This window comes from Panthera pardus, unplaced genomic scaffold (genome assembly GCF_024362965.1).
Source record: "Panthera pardus isolate Hobbes unplaced genomic scaffold, ASM2436296v1 HiC_scaffold_24, whole genome shotgun sequence".
NCBI lineage: Eukaryota > Metazoa > Chordata > Mammalia > Carnivora > Felidae > Panthera > Panthera pardus.
Window position 1 is genome coordinate 137,387,463 of NW_026526810.1, and position 18,459 is coordinate 137,405,921.

The 18,459-nt window shown below is 47.1% G+C and overlaps 1 protein-coding gene across 6 annotated transcripts in view; it reads left to right on the forward strand.

Moving 5' to 3' along the window:
• The window catches only part of TDRD9 (tudor domain containing 9), a 112,230-nt gene that overhangs the window by 52,947 nt on the left and 40,824 nt on the right, over positions 1-18,459 (forward strand). For 4 of the 6 annotated variants that reach the window (XM_053889889.1, XM_053889890.1, XM_053889893.1 and 1 more), the window contains 8 exons: positions 1,661-1,765; positions 7,059-7,156; positions 7,778-7,909; positions 8,994-9,159; positions 9,241-9,304; positions 9,884-9,947; positions 10,233-10,277; positions 11,572-11,625. In XM_053889889.1, coding sequence (XP_053745864.1) covers positions 1,661-1,765; positions 7,059-7,156; positions 7,778-7,909; positions 8,994-9,159; positions 9,241-9,304; positions 9,884-9,947; positions 10,233-10,277; positions 11,572-11,625 — 728 coding nt within the window. The remainder of the gene's footprint in view (positions 1-1,660; positions 1,766-7,058; positions 7,157-7,777; positions 7,910-8,993; positions 9,160-9,240; positions 9,305-9,883; positions 9,948-10,232; positions 10,278-11,571; positions 11,626-18,459) is intronic. The other 2 variants (XM_053889891.1, XM_019434177.2) reach the window with 2 other exon arrangements.

The following is an 18,459-nucleotide window of genomic DNA, read 5'->3' on the forward strand; positions in this document are numbered from 1 at the left end:
AGAAACCGAGTCAGGGCTTTGAGGAAGACGGGGTGGATAACATGTCATGCGGACGATTGGTCAAGTTTGGAGAAGACTGGAAATTTGGCCATCGGGTCAGCAACGTGGATATCATAGGTGACCTTGACCAGAGCAGTTTTGCTGGAGGTTAGGGAGGGAGGAGAGGAGAGGGGCATCGGGGACCGTGCAGTTAGCACACGCTGCTGTCAAGGGGAGCAGAGAAACGGGGAGGTTGCCGAAGAGTGGCCGGGCCCAAGAGCACACCTTTCCCGGATGGACGGGAGACCCAGCGTCTGGGTGATAGGAACGGTGCAGAGGTGCCGTGGGGGAGAGGGGCCTGCTGGCTGCGGCCTCGTCCCTGTGCAGGGATACGATGGGGTACCACGTGGGCGCTGGGCCTCCTTGTACGCGTGGGCGCCTTACCCTTGTGCCCGGGGAAGGGCCAAGTGTGAGGACGGGTGGCAGAGGGAGCTCATGGGGCCCTCTGCCACCCCTGCTTCCCCTGGTGAACTAGAGGCACGACGCCAGCGCGGACTGAGAATGGGGGGCCGTAGAGCGTCGAGGAGAAGACCCTAAAGGTGGGGGGTTGACGGGCCAGGTGCCCCAAGGGCCACTCGAGCCTAGTGGACAGCGATGGAAGGGGGGCAGTCAACCTGCTGGCCCGATGGGTCTGTCCTTCCCTGGTCCCAGGGGCCGCACAGTGGAGGTGGGAAGTACGTTTCCCAGGGCTATGGGGGAGGGGACCCCAGCAGATCAGAATGGGAGGGCACAGAGGGAGGTGAGGAGGTGGGTGGAGGGATAGCTAACAGGTCACAAGATGGACAGTTTGTGGTGCCGTCGGCAGGGATTAAGGATTGCTGGGTAGGCCTGGAGGCAGGTTTGGAGAGAGGCACTTGCTGTCACTGTGTCAGGTGGGGCTGCTAGAAGGTGGGGGACAGGATGATCGGAGGAGAGGGTTCATGGAACCAGGAGCCTGAATGCCACCCACATGGTTTCCTGGGCCTGGAAGTCACCAGAATTCGGGTGGGAGAAGTAGAGGAGGGTGTGAGGACCGGGGAGCCATAACGGAGGGGCGGTGGTGGTGAACTGAACGAGGCAGAGGTTTTCCAGGAGGGCAGTGGCAGTAAGGGTGTGGGAGGGCTGGGGAGGGGCAAAGAGAAGACGGCACCCTGCCGGCCAGCGTGCCCGCTTACCACAGTCAGGACAGGGACGATCGGTCCAGAGGAGAGCTGGAGGGGCTTCCGGCAGCCAGCTTTCACAGAGAGGACACTGCAGCACGGAGAGACTAGGCAGCGTGCCTCCTCCCCCCCCAGGATGTGAGTCCCCGCAGCCCGGCATCGTGGCTGCTTCTGTGCTGCCCACGTTGTGCCCTCTGACCCTCTTTTGCGTGCAGTCCAGATGGGCTTTTCTTGAGGCTTGTCGGGTCTACAGGGCTTATGCTCTTTGTGCCCAAAGGCTCTTGTCCATAGAAGAAAGAATGTGGCCACAGCCTCTATCTGTCCTGGGTGGTAAGGAGTAGCCAGTGCTCTTCCAGAGTCTTCTGTAATGTGCACTGATCTGAAGGCTGCATGTTTCTTGCTGTTTTATCCCTGTGCATTGTGATTATTACACAGTTATTTCTTGTTGGCATGGTGTTTACATTCCTTTTTTTAAATGACAGTTATAGATTTTTGTTTGACTAGAACTCTGGTTTGTGATGAAGATACGAATTACCAGAGTCTGCGATTGAGTTGGGCCTCTAAAACCAGTTGTAATCAGAGAAAAGGTAAGGCACTTGTGTTCCAGCACAATAATGAATTGGTGGCAAATTCAGATGTTTTAAAACATTGTGGTTTTTGTTTTTTTACTCTTATGCAGATACTTTCTTTACTGAAACCAGTTTTAAGTTTTAAGCAACAATGTCTCATATCGTCAGACTATGCATTTAAATTTGTGATTCTCCTCTCATCCATAGAGTTAGGTGACAGTCTTTATATATAACGGACAGGCATCTGATTATTTCAACACTATAGTCTTTTGCAGTGAATTTTATTTTTTTTAACTTATCTTTTTTTTTTTTTTATGTTTATTTATTTTTGAGAGACAGAGAGAGTGTGAGCAGGGGAGGGGCAGAGAGAGAAGGAGACACAGAATCCGAAGCAGGCTCCAGGCTCTGAGCTGTCAGCACAGAGTCTGACTCGGGGCTCTAACCCATGAACCATGAGATCGTGACGTGAGCCAAAACCAAGAGTCAGACGCTTAACCGAGCCACCCAGGCACCCCTGCGGTGAATTTTAGAAAGCGTTTGGGGAATAGTTATGGAAACCAGATACATTTTTGATAATTTTTAAAAAATATTTTCTTTACTTTTGAGAGAGAGCACAGATGGGGGAGGGGCAGAGAGAGGGGCACAGAGGATCTGAAGTGGGCTCCCCACCGACAGCAGAGAGCCTGATGCGGGGCTCGAGCTCACGAACCGCGAGATCATGACCTGAGCTGAAGTCAGATGCTCAACCGACTGAGCCACTCAGGTGCCCCCAAAGTTTTGATAATTTTTAATTAACTTTTGATAATTCTTCCTCTGTCTTCTGTCCAAGTTCTGATCCTTCTAGGGTTGCTTTTCCTAAGCAGGTTCCACAGAAGGTTCATTCAGCATTTGCTGTGGCACATGTACTGCTGGGGAGTTGAGGGTGTGGAGGCGTTTGTCAGGGTCTGGAGGGCTTTGATCACAGTGGAGGTGTGGTTGTGATGCACGGAGGTAGGTTGCTACTGTCACCTGCGGGGACTGGCCCCCGGGGACAGAGTTCTTGGTATGGACTGAGTGTGACTTATGTTTTATTAGAGAACTTTTAGGGAGGATGGGCGAAGGGCTATTCCAAAAATACCTGTTGGGCAGTAAAGCTACCCCATCAAAAATAGAGTCGAGGCAACATTTATTGAGTGCTTACTATGTGCCGGGCACGATTCTGAGTACTTAATGTGAACTCATTTAATCCTCCTGCCACCCCGTGACCTAGTCCGCTGTTGACATCCTCACTTTTTACTGGTGCAGCGGAGAGGCAGAGAAGGGGTGACGGCCTCAGGCTGTCCTGGACAGTGGGGGCGCTGCTCCGGCTGCAGTCCACATCCTTAGCCCGGGGCTCTGCTGCCTCCCCCGAGACGGCTGCCCAGAGAGGGCGTGAGAGCGAGTGGGTAGGTCACTCAGGGCCGGAGCCAGCTTCTCATCGCTTTGGGAAAACCGTATGTTGAGTCACGTGTTATAAAATTGAGCGAAAGAAAGGATAATAAACTGTAATCATCTTACTGTGTCTTAGCCTCCCAACCCAGAATTACCCCCCCAAACAAGTCCCATGCTTAGAAAAAAATTGACTAGAAATAAACACACAAAAACCTTTGGGTCTTTAGATTATAGGAGTCTTAGCCTTTGTTTTTCTGTATGTTCAAGATTTCTGTAATAAACATTCTTTGAGAAGTAGGAAAATCGTCCCTGGAGTCTCTCAGACACAGGCCAGCATCTCCCAGCTTGTTGGCAACGACACCTCACAGAACCGTAGTGCAGCGTCCGGATCAGGCGGTCGGTGTCGGTACAACACGTAGACCACGGACCGTCACTGCTCAGTTTTACACGCGCCCCGGTGTGTGTCCTCTCTGCCGTCTGACGTCACGTGCAGACCCGTGTAAGCACCGCCATCAGAACGCAGAACAGGACAGCTGCCCGGAAGGAGCTGCCTGGCACTGGCCTCTCTGCCAGCCGCCGTTCTTCCCCGTTTTGTCCTTCGTTTCCAGGATGTCATCCGGGTGGAAGCGCGCAGCTGGGGACTTTCGGGATGGGCTCGTTTCACTCACCACCGCATCCTTAAGATCTACCCAAATTGCTGCGTGTATCCACAGCTCTTATTTATTCATTAAATGCTTATTTGGTTTTGAGAGACTGAGAGCACGAGCAGGGGAGGGGCAGAGAGAGGGAGACAAAGAATGAAGCAGGGTCTAGGCTCTGAGCTGTCAGCACGGAGCCTGGCCCAGGGCTCGAACTCAAGAGCCGCTAGATGGTGACCAGAGCCAAAGTTGGTCGCTCAAGCAACTAAGCCCCCCAGGTGCCTTTATCTATTTATTTTGAGAGGATGAGAGAGAGAGCACGTGCACGCACATGTACAGGGGAGGGGCAGAGAGAGGGAGAGAGAATCCCAAGCAGACGCCTCACTGTCAGCCCAGAGCCTGACTTGGGGCTCGGACCCCCAAACTCTGAGATCATGGCAGGAGCCAAAACCAAATTGGACCAAATTGGCCACCCGACTGAGCCGCCCAGGCACCCCAGTAGTTCTTACTGCTGGATTCTGTCGTACCATTCACCTCTTGAAGGACGTTTGAGCGTCTCTGGTTCCTGGCAGTTACCGATAAAGCCACTAAGAATATTGACGTACGGGTTTTGTGTGCATGTGAGTTTTCGTTTCTCTGGGATACGAGCCCAGGAGTGCAATTACTGGGTGATACGGCAAGCATATGGTTAGTTTTATAAGAAGCTGTGTCAGTCGATAGCCACGGTGGCTGCGTGGTGGCTCCACTCCTGCCAGCAGCGTGTATGGTTCCTTTTCTCCCCACCGGTGCCAGCATTTGGTGTTAACGGCTGTTTTCGTCGTAGCCGTTCTGAAGGCGTGTGATAATCTCTCCTTGTGATTTTAACGTACGTGTCCCCGACGGCTGATGAGGTGAGCGCCTCTTCCTGTGCTTCTCTGCCATCTGCGTGCCCGCAGTGAGGTGTCCGTTTTTGTCTCGGGCCCGGTTTAGAGTTGGACCGTGTGCGTGGTGACTGGTGAGTCGAGTTCTCCCTGCCACCTCGATGCTAGTCCTTTGGGAGACGCTGGATGTGTGGTTTGCACACCCTCCCCCAGTCCGTCCCGTATGTTGTCTCTTCGTCCTCTTCCGAGGGTCTTTTGGAGAGAAAACTTTTAACTTGGCTGAGGTCTTCCTTTTGGGTGGTGTTGGGGGCCACGTGTCAATGCTTCACTTCTGCCTGCGTCCCTGGGGGGGTTTCTCCTGTGTTTTCTTCTCACGGTTTCGGAGATGTGTGTTCTGCGTTTATGGCTGTGACCCATTTGGATGAACTTCTGGGAGAGGTGTGAGGTTAGGGGCGAGGTCCCTCTCTTTGCCCGTGCGTGTCCCATTCCAGCACCGTTGAATTTCCCGCGGAGTGGCTTCTGCGCCTTTGTGTGGTGTCACGGGCGCTGTGCACCTCTCCCTGCCCTGCACCCTGCTGGGCCCCTCCCGCTGCCTTCTTTACTTTCGGAAGTGTCACGCTTCTCCCTCCCAGGGAGGCAGGGTTTAGAATGAACTTGTCCCTGTCTACAGAAAACTCATTTGTGATTTTGATCGGAATTGCATTAAACCCATAGGACGGTTTGTGGAGAATCGACGTCTTTGTTATGCTGGGTCTTCAATCCCTGAACACGGTTTGTGTCTCCACTTACTTCTTTAATCAGCTTGATTGTTTTCAGCATGCAGATCCTAACTATTTTATTTTACTCGGGGTGATTGGAAATGGCGTTGCATTTTTAATTTCGGTTTTTATGTGTTCATTGCTGCCGTGTGTATAGATGTGTGAGTGACTTTTGTGTGTTGATCTTGTACCCTGTGGCTTTGCTGAGTTCACTAGTTGGTTCTCGGAGTTGGTTTCACTTTTGTCTTTTGTCATTGCCTTGGAGTTTTGTACTTAGAGAGTCCTGTCATTGGCACGTTAAGGTGCAGGGTGGGGGTGATGATGGCAGTGCTGGAAGTCCGGACTCTCCACTCAACTCCCCGCGGGTGAAGGGAACTCCCAGGGGAGACAGGTGGAGGTGGGGGGCAGGAGTCCAGACGCCCCTCCGTCTTTCCTGACGCCACCGGTGGGGAAGGAGACAACCTCCCTGGGCTGCCCCGTTTTTAAAAATGTTTGTTTATTGATTTTGAGAGAGAGAGAGCGAGAGCGTGTGTGCATGCACACGTGAGCAGGGGAGGGGCAGAGAGACAGGGAGGGACAGAATCCCCAGCAGGCTCCTCTCTGTCAATGCAGAGCCTGACGCGGGGCTCAATCTCACAAACCATGAGATCATGACCTGAGCCGAAATCAAGAGTTGGACGCTTTACCGACTGAGCCACCCAGGCGCCCCAGGGCTGCTGCATTTTTTAAAGCTGGGTATTTATTAAGGACACCCTTTCTCCTCCCCGCCCCTCTTTCTCCGTGGGAGATTTTATTATGTTTAGGGATAAAGGAGTTTGTCCTCCACAAGCAATACAGTCACGAGAGAAGAGTCCTCGTATGGTGGTCCGTGAGGGCCAGGCCTGGTTCCGAGCCCTCATTTCACGTGAAGCAGCTGTCATGACGGCAGCCTTTGCGGAGGCATCGGGACTGATGGCCATGGTGAGAAGCCCAAGGCAGACGGCGACAGTGACAGCCTACACATGTCTCATTGCACAGCCACGTCACTGGGGGAGCCTCACCCGCTCCTGCCAGCTATGCTTTTTGTGTTTTTATTAGTGTGAGCTTTGCATTTGCGGGAAATGTCTTGTATTTAAAATGTTTTGAGGGGCGCCTGGGTGGCGCAGTCGGTTAAGCGTCCGACTTCAGCCAGGTCACGATCTCGCGGTCCGTGAGTTCGAGCCCCGCGTCAGGCTCTGGGCTGATGGCTCGGAGCCTGGAGCCTGTTTCCGATTCTGTGTCTCCCTCTCTCTCTGCCCCTCCCCCGTTCATGCTCTGTCTCTCTCTGTCCCAAAAAAAAAAAAAAAAAAAAAAAAAAAAACGTTGAAAAAAAAATAAAAATAAAAATAAAATGTTTTGATTTTCGTTGCATATTGGGGCCAACGTGGTTTTCTTTAGAAATAACGCATCGCATTGTATGCTGTCGATCACAGAGGAAACTTCAGTGCTTAATCTGCCTACATGAGAGGTCTTTGAACACCAGCTTATTCTGAAGTCTTTACCGACCTGGTCTGGTAGAAAATAACAAGGGCTTTTCTTAATATTTAATGGTTATTCTTACATACGTACTTATGCTAACGCGAAGGTGATTAATGCCAAACGGTGTTTGGATGTTTCTCCTTCGCAGGCCGTGCGGGAAGAGTGTCTAAAGGACGCTGCTATAGACTGATCCACAGGGATTTCTGGGACAGCTCCATCCCAGACCACGTTGTCCCCGAGATGTTGGTAATGCTCTTTGGTCATTTCCAAAGTTTGCTTTTTATAGATAGAGTTTTATTGAATGGTCTAGGTAATACAGTGTTAGGTGTTATAATTTTGATTCCAGGAAAATCACTGTCTGACCAAACTAGTCTTTAATCACAGTGCTGGCTTGCCATTTATTGAGCGCCCCGCGCTCGGCCAGGACTGCGCATGCTTGTTAAATTTGTAGTGAGAGGAGTGGCTCCTTGTGCCTGCGGGCTCCAGCCCCTTTATGGCCCTTAAGCGTGGGGTCAGCGCCGGCTTCCTCTTTGTCCTCTCTTCTCTTCTTCCTTGTCTTTCTCTTTCTCTTCCTTCTTTCTCCCCCCTCCCCCCTCCTCCCCCTCACCAATCTGTTTCTTTCCCCCTCCTTCCCCATCTGTCTCTCCCCCCTCCTCTCCTGCCCTGTCTCTCTCCCTTGCCTGCACATCTTTTTTTTCTGTCTCTTCTCTTTCTCCTCTCTCACCCTTTGTCTCTCTCCATCTTCTGTTTTTCTTTCTTTGTCTCTTCTCCTCTCTCCTGCATCTGTCTCTGAAGTACTAGTCATGTGTAGGTAGGTTAGGTTAATTTATTTAATTCTTCTGTTTCTAAATGTTTCGCTCTTTTCAGCGTTGTCCGTTAGGAAGCACGATATTGAAAGTGAAATTGCTGGATATGGGTGAACCGAGAGCTTTGCTGGCAACGGCCCTTTCTCCACCTGGTCTGGGTGACATTGAACGAACCATCCTTCTGCTAAAGGAGGTAGGCCTGCGTGATGTTCGTCAGTGCTGGGAAAGCTCAGATTTTGTTGGGTAAATTTTGGAAGTTTTGTGACATGGATGTCTTTAAAGTATTTTGATTGTCATGAACAATCAGCATTTGCTTTAAAAAGCACCTGTAATGCCTCGTCGTCGATACCCGGCTCCATACCTGTTGTTCGCCCCAGTTTTGTGGGTGATCTCGCCGAGGCTCTTGCCTTTGCTGGGTTCCCCTCCCCGGGCCCCTCGCAGCCCCCATGCCGTCTGCCGGCCTTTGCTGCCACGAGGGGAGGAGACGCAGCGTGTGGTGATGCTGAGGGGTTTCTGCAGACGTGAAAGTAATGAAAGCCAGTGCCAAGTGGGGTGTGAGTATTTCTTCCTCACAGGCTGTGCGGGACGAGCGTCCAAAGGGCGCTGTCGTGGGCCGACGCGCAGGGTTTCGGGGCGGCTCCGCCTGACCGTGCCTGCCTGCTGGTGTCCACCAGCTCTGTGGCCGAATCTGCACGAAGTCCTATCTGCACGAAGTTCTAGCCGGCTCCTTCCCTTGCCGGAAACTGCTCTGCCCCCTTGGATTCTTGGGCTCCTGGCCCCCAACCCGCCGTGCTCTTGCTGCCCGTGGCCCGGGCCTTGGCCTGTGCGCCGCTTCTTGGGGCTGCGGATGGTCTTCTGGCCCTTGAAGTTGGGGGCGCTCTGGTGTTTCGCCTCTGTTTTGAAACACTTTGATACCTTTGTTTTCTCCCACAGACAGTTGAATACGTCCTGTCGTGTGTGACGTGGTAGTCAGGTCTGCGGTTTAATGTCGTGCGCGCTGTACCTGTTGAATCATAAGTGGACTTTGGCGGGAGTATCTCGAGCATTACGTCCCAGCGCCGCTCTTTTTAAAAAATAAGAAAATGTGTTCTAAATTCCAGAAAGCAAATTAAAAAGACTTTTTTTTGGTAGCATCAATTTTTCATAAGTCAACTTAGATGTCTTTCAGAGTCTTACCAAGATGTGGTCTTCATTTCCTGTTTAAACTGCCTGCCTCTTGGGAAAAAAGAACCTGAAGAAGTCTGTGCTTGCTAACAGCACTAATTTATCTCGTAAAGGTTGGAGCACTTGCAGTGAGTGGGCAGAGAGAGGATGAGAACCCCCACGATGGTGAACTGACCTTCTTAGGAAGAGTGTTGGCCCAGCTTCCTGTTAATCAGCAGCTCGGTAAACTCATAGTCCTTGGACACGTATTTGGATGTCTCGATGAGTGTCTTATTATAGGTAAGTGTGGGCGCAGGGAGGTCTTGGGAGGGCCGTGGACTGCCGCTCTACCAGCCTCACCTCGTCTGTTTTCCTCTTTAGCCGCAGCGCTTTCCTTGAAGAACTTTTTTGCAATGCCTTTTAGGCAGCATCTTGATGGATACAGGTATTTAGCGTTTGTGTGTATGTGTGTGCATATATATATATATATATATATATATATATGTATATGTAGTTTTTTTAAGTATTTATTTTGAGAGAGAGAGAGAGAGTGAGAGAGAGAGAGAGGAGAGAGAAAATCCCAAGCAGACTCTGCAATGTCCGTGTAGAGCCTGACGGGCTCAATCCCACATACGGTGAGATTATGACCTGAGCTGAAGTCAAGAGTTGGATGCTTAGCAGACTGATCCACCCAGATGCCCCTGGCATTCCTATTTTTATTTTATTTATTTATTTATTTATTTATTTATTTATTTATTTATTTTAACGTTTATTTTTGAGACAGAGAGAGACAAAGCATGAACGGGGGAGGGTCAGAGAGAGGGAGGCACAGAATCTGAAACAGGCTCCAGGCTCTGAGCTGTCAGCACAGAGCCTGACGCGGGGCTCGAACTCATGGACCGCGAGATCATGACCTGAGCCGAAGTCGGCCGCTTAACCAACTGAGCCACCCAGGCGCCCCGGCCTTCCTATTTTTAAAAGCCACTTTTTAAGGGCATCGGATGACACTGTTTGTTCTCTGTAGGAACAAAGTGAATTTCTCCGGCAACAGCAAGAGCGACTGCATTGCACTGGTTGAGGCATTTAGAGTAAGTGTTCTCCGATCGGGCGAGGGGGGCTGCCGCCGCAGGGCCTTAGTGTGCGTTCGGACCACAGCCCTTTCTCTGCCTGAAGCACTGTGAGGCTTGTTGGCATCCAACGTTGAACAAACCGTGTTGGAAGAAGTAGATGCGGTGGGGGGGGGGGGGGCACGTGTTATGAAGTTGTTGGGAAAAAATTTGTAAGTTTTCTCTGGTTAAAATGTGTTGGAATTAGACTCTAAACATTTTTAATTAGCTAATAAGGTGTTTTGAAACTGGGTCATTTGTTTTTAGACTTGGCAGGCTTGCAGACAGAGAGGAGAGCTTCGGCACCCAAAGGTTGGTCAGCTGTTTCTTCTGTTCATAGTTGGGTGTAAGGATTCAGGGAGACTCCCCTGGGCTTCTCTCGCTTGGCCTGATCACCGCAGGTGACACAGGAAAGCACCAGACCTGAGCTGAGGTCGCTGCGGCCTGTCCTCAGGGGGCGGCAGGCTGGAACAGGGAGTAGGCGGTCCTTTGGTGAAGGGCTTCGGAGCCCGTCTTCGGGGTAGTGGTCGCTTGTGGAGGTGGCTCCCGGGGCCCACGGCGGAGCTGGCCTTCCACTTCCCGAGTCCTGGGGCTCCTTCTGTTGGGTCTGGAGCCGCGTCAGCTTCGAGTGCTTCGTGCCCACAGGGATGTGCCTGGAGGTGCCGTTCCCAGCGAAGAACCGTGCAGATGGCAAGATTTCATTCTTCCTCGTTGCCGAGTAGTATTCCATTGTATATATAAACCACATCTCTGTCCGTTCATCAGTGGATGGACATTTGGGCCCTTTCCATACTTTGGCTGTTGTTGCTAGGGCTGCTGTAAACATGGGGGTGCGTGTGCCCCTACGAATCCTGCCACTTGCAACAAATGGATGGAGCTAGAGGGTATTATGCTAAGTGATGTAAGTCAGAGCAAAGCATACCAGATGACTTCACTCATATGTGGAACTTGAGAAACTTAACAGAAGACCATGGGGAAGGGAAGGGAAAAAATAGTTTGAAAACAGGGAGACAAACCATAAAGAGACTCTTAAATACAGAAAACACACTGAGGGTTGATGGGGGGGTGGGATGGTGGGGAAAATGGGAGATGGGCATTGAGGAGGGCACTTGTTGGCATGAGCACTGGGTGTTCTATGTAAGCGATGAACCACGGGAATCGACTCCCTAAGCCGGGAGCACACTGTATACACTGTATGTTAGCCAACTTGACAATAAATGATATGTAAAAACAAAGCAAAAACACAACTAAGAACCCCGAAACCTTCCTTTTGCTGTTGTTTCCTGAGTTTTAGTTTAGATAATAGGCTTTAAAGAACTCAATTCTTTTTTTTTTTTTTTTTTTTTTGGTCAGGTTTTGCTCTCCTTCTAAACTGATTAGGTTAAAAAGACTGGATAGATTTGTGTGTTTAAATTTGCCTTGCCTACAGGTGTCCCTACAACAGCTGCACAAGTTACCCATTAAAGCTGCCTTTTAAAGAGTCAGCTATGCTATTTGTCTTGTTGGTGTACGTATTCTTTTTGATTTGTATGAGATCTATGTGTTATGGTAGCCAAATGAACTCTAATTTGTCAATTGATATTGAGTGTTATGCCTTTATTTAAAGGATGAACTTGACTGGGGACGGTTAAATTACATTCAAATCAAGAGAATTAGAGAGGTAAGTTGTAAATTCTTTGAGTGTAAAGATTTATCACATGTGTATTAAATACCCACAGTACACAGGGTGGTAAGCGAGAGCTCCAGCTTTAGCGGAATTTGTATACGTGCTATTTATTTATGATACGATTTTTACATAACTCATAAATATTTATGTCTGTGTATAACTGTAACACCTACATAATTTGTATGTATGGTGTATGTTATGTGTATTTAATTACATATATTCAATATAGTATTCTTATAATTTCTAAAATAACAGCCTCATTTTCTCATTCTGAATATCGTGTACTTGTGCCCTCTCTGATTCTTGATTAGATTTGTGTGTTCAGGGGGGTCCCCAAGACCACACTCGAGCTAAGCGATTCACCAGAAAGACACAGATCTCAGAAAAGCCGTGACACTCATGGTTCTGGTTTCTTATAGCTAAAGGACACACATTAAAACGAGCAAAGGTAACAGGCACAGGGGGAGAAGCCCAGAGATGGCAGGCACAGGGCTTCAGCTGTTTCCTCCGCGTGGGCTTGGTGGGGGGGCGGGCAGGGCAGCTCTCCTGGCAGTCGTGTGTGACGGCAGGCGGGAAGCGCTGCCAACCGGAGAGGCTCACTTGGGCCTTGGTGTCCAGGGTTTTACCTGAGGGAGGTCTGTAGGCCCGGGGCGCCCGCATAGCTGGCCCTGGTTACTTAGCGGTCAGCCCCGCAGAGGTCCCGCTGGTACTGCGTGGCAGGTGTTCCGCCATAAATCCTGTTGCTACCACAAACGATTTGTCAGGCCCAGGGCCTCAGGCGGACAAGACACTCCTGTGAGGCAGGAAGTTCCAAGGGCTTTAAAGTTCCAAGGGCTTCCTGTGTCCCAGGAACCTAGCCTGTCTTTGAAATGTGCAAGGTGTGGGCAACCCAGGCCTGCTGTGTTCACTCTTCACTGCAGTTTGCAACCATGCTTAACCTGTTTTATTTTCAAGGAACTTAACTCTTGGTTTGGTTTGTCAGTTTTACTGTGTTAGGCATTTTTGGGGAAGGAGAGGTAGAGGAGTTTAATGGATTGATGTTTGCTTTTTTTCTGTTTTTTTTTTTTCTTTTTAATGTTTATTTATTTTGAGAGAGAGAGTGCAAGCAGGGGAGGGGCAGAGATTGAGGGGAGAGAGAATCCCAAGCAGGCCCTGCACTGTCGGCGCAGAGCCGGACGCAGGGCTCGATCCCACAAACCATGAGATCGTGACCTGAACTGAAATCAAGAGCTGGATGCTCAACCAACTGAGCCGTCCAGGTGCCCTGCTTGTTTCTATTAATTGAGTTCTTTGTCTCTTGGTTTACTATTTTAATCTTCCTGAGATGGGTATTTAATCCATTAACATTTCCAAGTTTTTCTAATTAAAAGCCTTTAAAGCTGTGTATTTTCTTGTGTACACAGCTTGGGCCACATTCCGTTGATTTATGATAAGGAGGGATTGTTGTTATTCCTTCCTGTAACCTCTTTTAGTGTCAGTTTTCTCCTTGATGCAAGTGTTTTTAAGAAGAATATTTGAATTTCCTGATAGAGATATTTTTAGATCCCTTGTTTTGTTCATTTCAGATTTTATTGCATTGTGGTCAGAGAAAGTGACTTGTATACTTTTAAACTGATTATCTATCTAAATTATCTTATAGTGCAATAATGTTTTCAGGAGTAGATTCCGTTGATTCATCCCCTATGTATAACACGCAGTGCTCATCCCAACAAGTGTCCTCCTTAATTCCCCTTGCCCATTTAGCCCATCCCCCCCACCCATGACCTCTTCAGCAACCCTCTGGATGTTCTCTGTATTTAAGTCTCTTATGTCTTGTCCCTCTCCCTGATTTTATACTATTTTTACTTCCCTTCCCTTATGTTCATCTGTTTTGTATCTTAAATTCCACACAAGAGTGAAGTCCTATGATATTTGTCTTTCTCTAATTTTGCTTAGCATCATACCCTCCAGTTCCATCCACGTAGTTGCAAATGGCAAGATTTCATTCTTTTTGATTGCCAAGTAATGCTCCATAGTGTATATTTGCCACTTCTTTATCCATTCATCCGCTGATGGACATTTGGACTCTCTCCATACTTTGGCTATTGTTGACAGGGCTGCTATAAACATTGGGGTGCATGTGCTCCTTCAAATCTGTATTTCTGTAGAGCTTGGGTAAATACCTAGTAGTGCAGTTGCTGGGTCGTAGGGTAGTTCTATTTTTAATTTTTTGAGGAACCTCCATACTGTTTTCCAGAGTGGCTGCACCAGTTTGCGTTCCCACCAACAATGCAGAAGAGATCCTCTTTCTCTGCATCCTCGCCAACATCTGTTGTCTGAGTTGTTAGTGTTAGCCATTCTGATTGGTGTGAGGTGGTATCTCATTGTGGTTTTGATTTTTATCATTATTTTTTAATGTTTATTTATTTTTGAAAGATAGAGATGGAGTGCAAGCAGGGGAAGGGGCAGAGAGAGAAGGAGACACAGAATCTGAAGCACTCTCGTGGCTCTGAGCTGTCAGCACAGAGCCCGATGCGGGGCTCAAACTCACAAACCGTAAGATCATGACCTGAGCTGAAGTCAGATGCTTAACCGACTGAGCCACCCAAGTGCCCCTCTCATTGTGGTTTTGATTTGTATTTCCGTGATGATGAGTGATACTGAGCATTTTTTTTTAATGTTTATTTTTGAGAGGGGGGGGGGGAGGGAGGGATAAGCGGGGGGGGGGGGGGGGCGGTGCAGAGAGAGGGAGACACAGAATTGAAGCAGGCTCCAGGCTCTGAGCTGTCAGCACAGAGCCCAGTGTGTGGCTCGAACTCATGAACCACGATGACCTGAGCTGAAGTCCAGAACTTTAACCAACTGAGCCACCCAGGTGCTCCAAGCATGTTTTCATGTGTCTGTTAGCCTTCTGGATGTCTTCTTTGGAAAAGTGCCTATTCATGTCTTTTGCCCATTTCTTCCCTGGATTATTCGTTTTTTGGGTGTTGAGTTTGATAAGTTCTTTATAGATTTTGGATACTAACCCTTTATCTGATATGTCACTTGCAAATATCTTCTCCCATTCTGTTGGTTGCGTTTTAATTTTGCTGATTGTTTCCTTTGCCATGCAAAAGCTTTTTATCTTGGTGAGGTCCCAGTAGTTCATTTTTGCTTTTGTTTCCCTTGCCTCCAGAGACGTGTTGAGTAAGAAGTTGCTGCAGCCTCGGTCAAAGAGGTTTTTGCCTGCTTTCTCCTCAAGGACTTTAATGGCTTCCTATCTTAGGTTTAGTCTTTCATTCATTTTGAGTTTATTTTTGTGTATGGTGTTAGAAAGTGGTCCAGGTTCATTTTTCTGCATGTTGCTGTCCAGTTTTCCCAACACCATTTGCTGAAGAGATGGTCTTTTTTCTATCGGATATTCTTTTCCTGCTTTGTCAAAGATTAGTTGGCTATATGTTTGTGGGTCCATTTGTGGGTTCTGTATTCTGTTCCATTGATCTGTGTGTCTGTTTTTGTACCAGTACCATACTGTCTTGATGATTACAGCTTTGTAGTATAGTTTGAAGTCCAAAATTGTGATGCCTCCAGCTTTGGTTTTCTTTTTCAGGATTGCTTTGGCTGTTTGGGGTCTTGTCTGGTTCCATACAAATTTTAGGATTGTTTGCTCTAGCTCTGTGAAGAATGCTGGTGTTATTTTGGTAGGAATTGCATTGAATACATAGATTGCTTTGGGTGTTATTGACATTTTAACAATATTGTTTTTTCCAATCTATGAACATGGAATATTTTTCCACCTTTTTGTGTGTCGTCTTCAGTTTATTTCATAAGCTTTTTGTAGTTTTCAGTGTATAGATTTTTCACTTCTTTGGTTAGGTTTATTCTTAGGTATTTTATGGGTTTTGGTGCAGTTGTAAATGGGATCCATTCCTTGATTTCTTTCTGCTGCCTCATTATTGGTGTATAGAAATGCAGCTGATTTCTGTGCGTTGCTGTAAAAAATTTCTTTTTATGTTTATTCATTTTTGAAAGAGAGAGAGAGCACAAGTAGGGGTGGGCAGAGAGAGAGGGGGACACAGAATCCGAAGCACACTCCAGGCTCTGAGTTGCCAGCACAGAGACTGACGCGGGGCTTGAACTCACGAACCACGAGATCATGACCTGAGCCGACGTCGGACTCTCAACCGACTGAGCCACCCAGGTGCCCCTGTGCATTGATTTTATATCCTGTGACTTTGCTGAATTCATGGATCAGTTCTAGCAGTTTTTTTGTGAAATCTTTGGGTTTTCCATATAGAGCATCATGTCGTCTGCAAAGAGGGAAAGTTTAATTTTCTCCTTGCTGATTTGGATGCCTTTTATTTCTTTGTATTGTCTGATGGCTAAGGCTAGGACTTTCAATGCTGTGTTGAATGACAGTGGTGAGAGTGGACATCCCTGCCATGTTCCTGACCTTAGGGGGAAAGCTTTCAGTTTTTCCCCATTGAGGGTGATATTCGCGGTGGGTCTTTTGTATATGGCTTTTATGATTTGAGGTTTGATCCTTCTATCCCCATTTTCTTGAGGGTTTTTATCAAGAAAGGATGCTGTATTTTGTGAAATGCTTTCTCTTCATCTCTTGAGAGGATCATGTGGTTCTTGTCCTTTATTTTATTGATGTGATGTATCACGTTGGTTGTTTTGCGGGTATTGAACCAGCCCTGCATCCCAGGTATAAATCCCACTTGGTCATGGCTAATAATTCTTTTAAGGTATTGTTGAATCTGGTTGACTAGTATCTTGTTGAGGATTTTTGCATCTGTGTTCATCAGGGAAATTGGTCTGTAGTTCTCCTTTTTAGTGGGGTCTCTGGTTTTGGAGTCAAGGTAATGCTGGCTTCATAGAAAGGGTTTGGAAGTTTTCCTTCCATTTCTATTTTTTTGGAACAGCTTCAAGAGAATAGGTGTTAACTCTTCTTTAAATGTTTGGTAGAATTCCCCTGGAAAGCCATCTGTCCCTGGACTCTTGCTTTTTGGGAGATTTTTGATTACTAATTAGATTTCTTTACTGGTTATCGGTCTGTTCAAATTTTCTATTTCTTCCTGTTTCAGTTTTGGTAGTGTATATGTTTCTAGGAATTTGTCCATTTCTTCCAGATTGCCCATTTTGTTGGCGTATAATTGCTCATAATATTCTCTTGTTATTGTTTGTATTTCTGCTGTGCTGGTTGTGATCTCTGCTCTTTCATTCTTGATTTTATGTATTTGGGTCCTTTTTCTTTTTGATCGAACTGGCTAGAGGTTTATAAAATTTTGTCAATTCTTTCAAAGAACCAGCTCCTGGTTTCATTGATCTGTTTACTGGGGTTTTTTTTTTGGGGGGGGGTATGTTTCGATAGCAGTAATTTCTTTTCTGATCTTTATTATTTCGTGTCTTCTGCTGGTTTTGGGTTTTATTTGCTGTTCTTTTTCCAGCTCTTTAAGGTTTAAGGTTAGGTTGTGTATCTGAGACGTTTCTTCCTTCTTTAGGAAGGTCTGGATTGCTATATACTTCCCTCTTATGACTGCCTTTGCTGCATCCCAGAGGTTTTGGCCTGTGGTGTTAATCATTTTCATTGGCTTCCATGTATTTTTTAATTTCCTCTTTAACTTCTTGGTTAACCCATTCATTCTTTAGTAGGATGTTCTTTAATCTCCGAGCATTTGTTGTCTTTACAAATTTTTTCTTGTGGTTGATTTTGAGTTTTATAGCGTTGTGATCTGAAAATATGCACGGTATGATTTTGACCTTTTTGTACTTGTTGAGGGCTGATTTGTGTCCCAGTATGTGATCTGTTCTGGAAAATGTTCCATGTGCACTTGAGAAGAATGTGTATTCTGCTGCTTTAGGATGAAATGTTCTGAATATATCTGTTAAGTCCATCTCATCCAGTGTGTCATTCAAAGCCATTGTTTCTTTGTTGATTTTATGCTTAGATGATCTGTCCATTGCTGTAGGTGGGGTGTTGAAGTCCCTAATGGTTTTATTGTCAATGAGTTTCTGTATGTTTGCGATTCATGCATTTATATTTTTAGGGCTTTCCACGTTGGGGCATAAATGTTTACAATTGTTAGATCTTCTTGGTGGATAGACCCCTTAATTATGATATAATGCCTGTGTTCATCTCTTGTTACAGTCTTTATTTTACAACCTAGATTGTCATATAAGTATGGCTACTCTGTCATTTTTGGGGGCAACCATTAGCATGATAGATGGTTCTCCATCCCCTTAGTTTCAATCTGAATGTGACTTTAGGTCTAAAATGGGGCTCTTGTAAACAGCATATAGATGGATCGTGTTTTCTTATCCATTCTGTTACCATGTGTCTTTTGATTGGAGCATTTAGTCCACTGACATTTAGAGTGAGTACCGAAAGATACGAATTTATTGCCATTTTGTTGCCTGTAGAGTTGGAGTTTCTGGTGATGTTCTCTAGTCCTTTCTAGTCTTTGTTGCTTTTGGTCTTTTTTGTTTTCTTTTGTCTTTTCTCCCCTCAGAGAGTCCCCTGTAAAATTTCTTGCAGGGCTGGTTTAGTGGTCGCGAAGTCCTTTAAATTTTGTCTGGGAAACTTTTTGAATGACAGCCTTGCTGGATAAAGAATTCTTGGCTGCATGTTTTTCCAGTTCAGCACGTTGAATATATTCTGCCACTCCTTTCTGGCCTGCCGAGTTTCTGTGGATAGGTCTGCTGTGAACCTGATGTGTCTTCCCTTGTAAGTGAAGGACTCTTTTTCCCTTGCTGCTTTCATGATTCTTTCTTTGCCTGAGTATTTTGTGAATTTGACTATGATATGCCTTGTTCATGGTCAGTCTAATGGGAGTTCTCTGTGCTTCCTGGATTTTGATGTCTGTG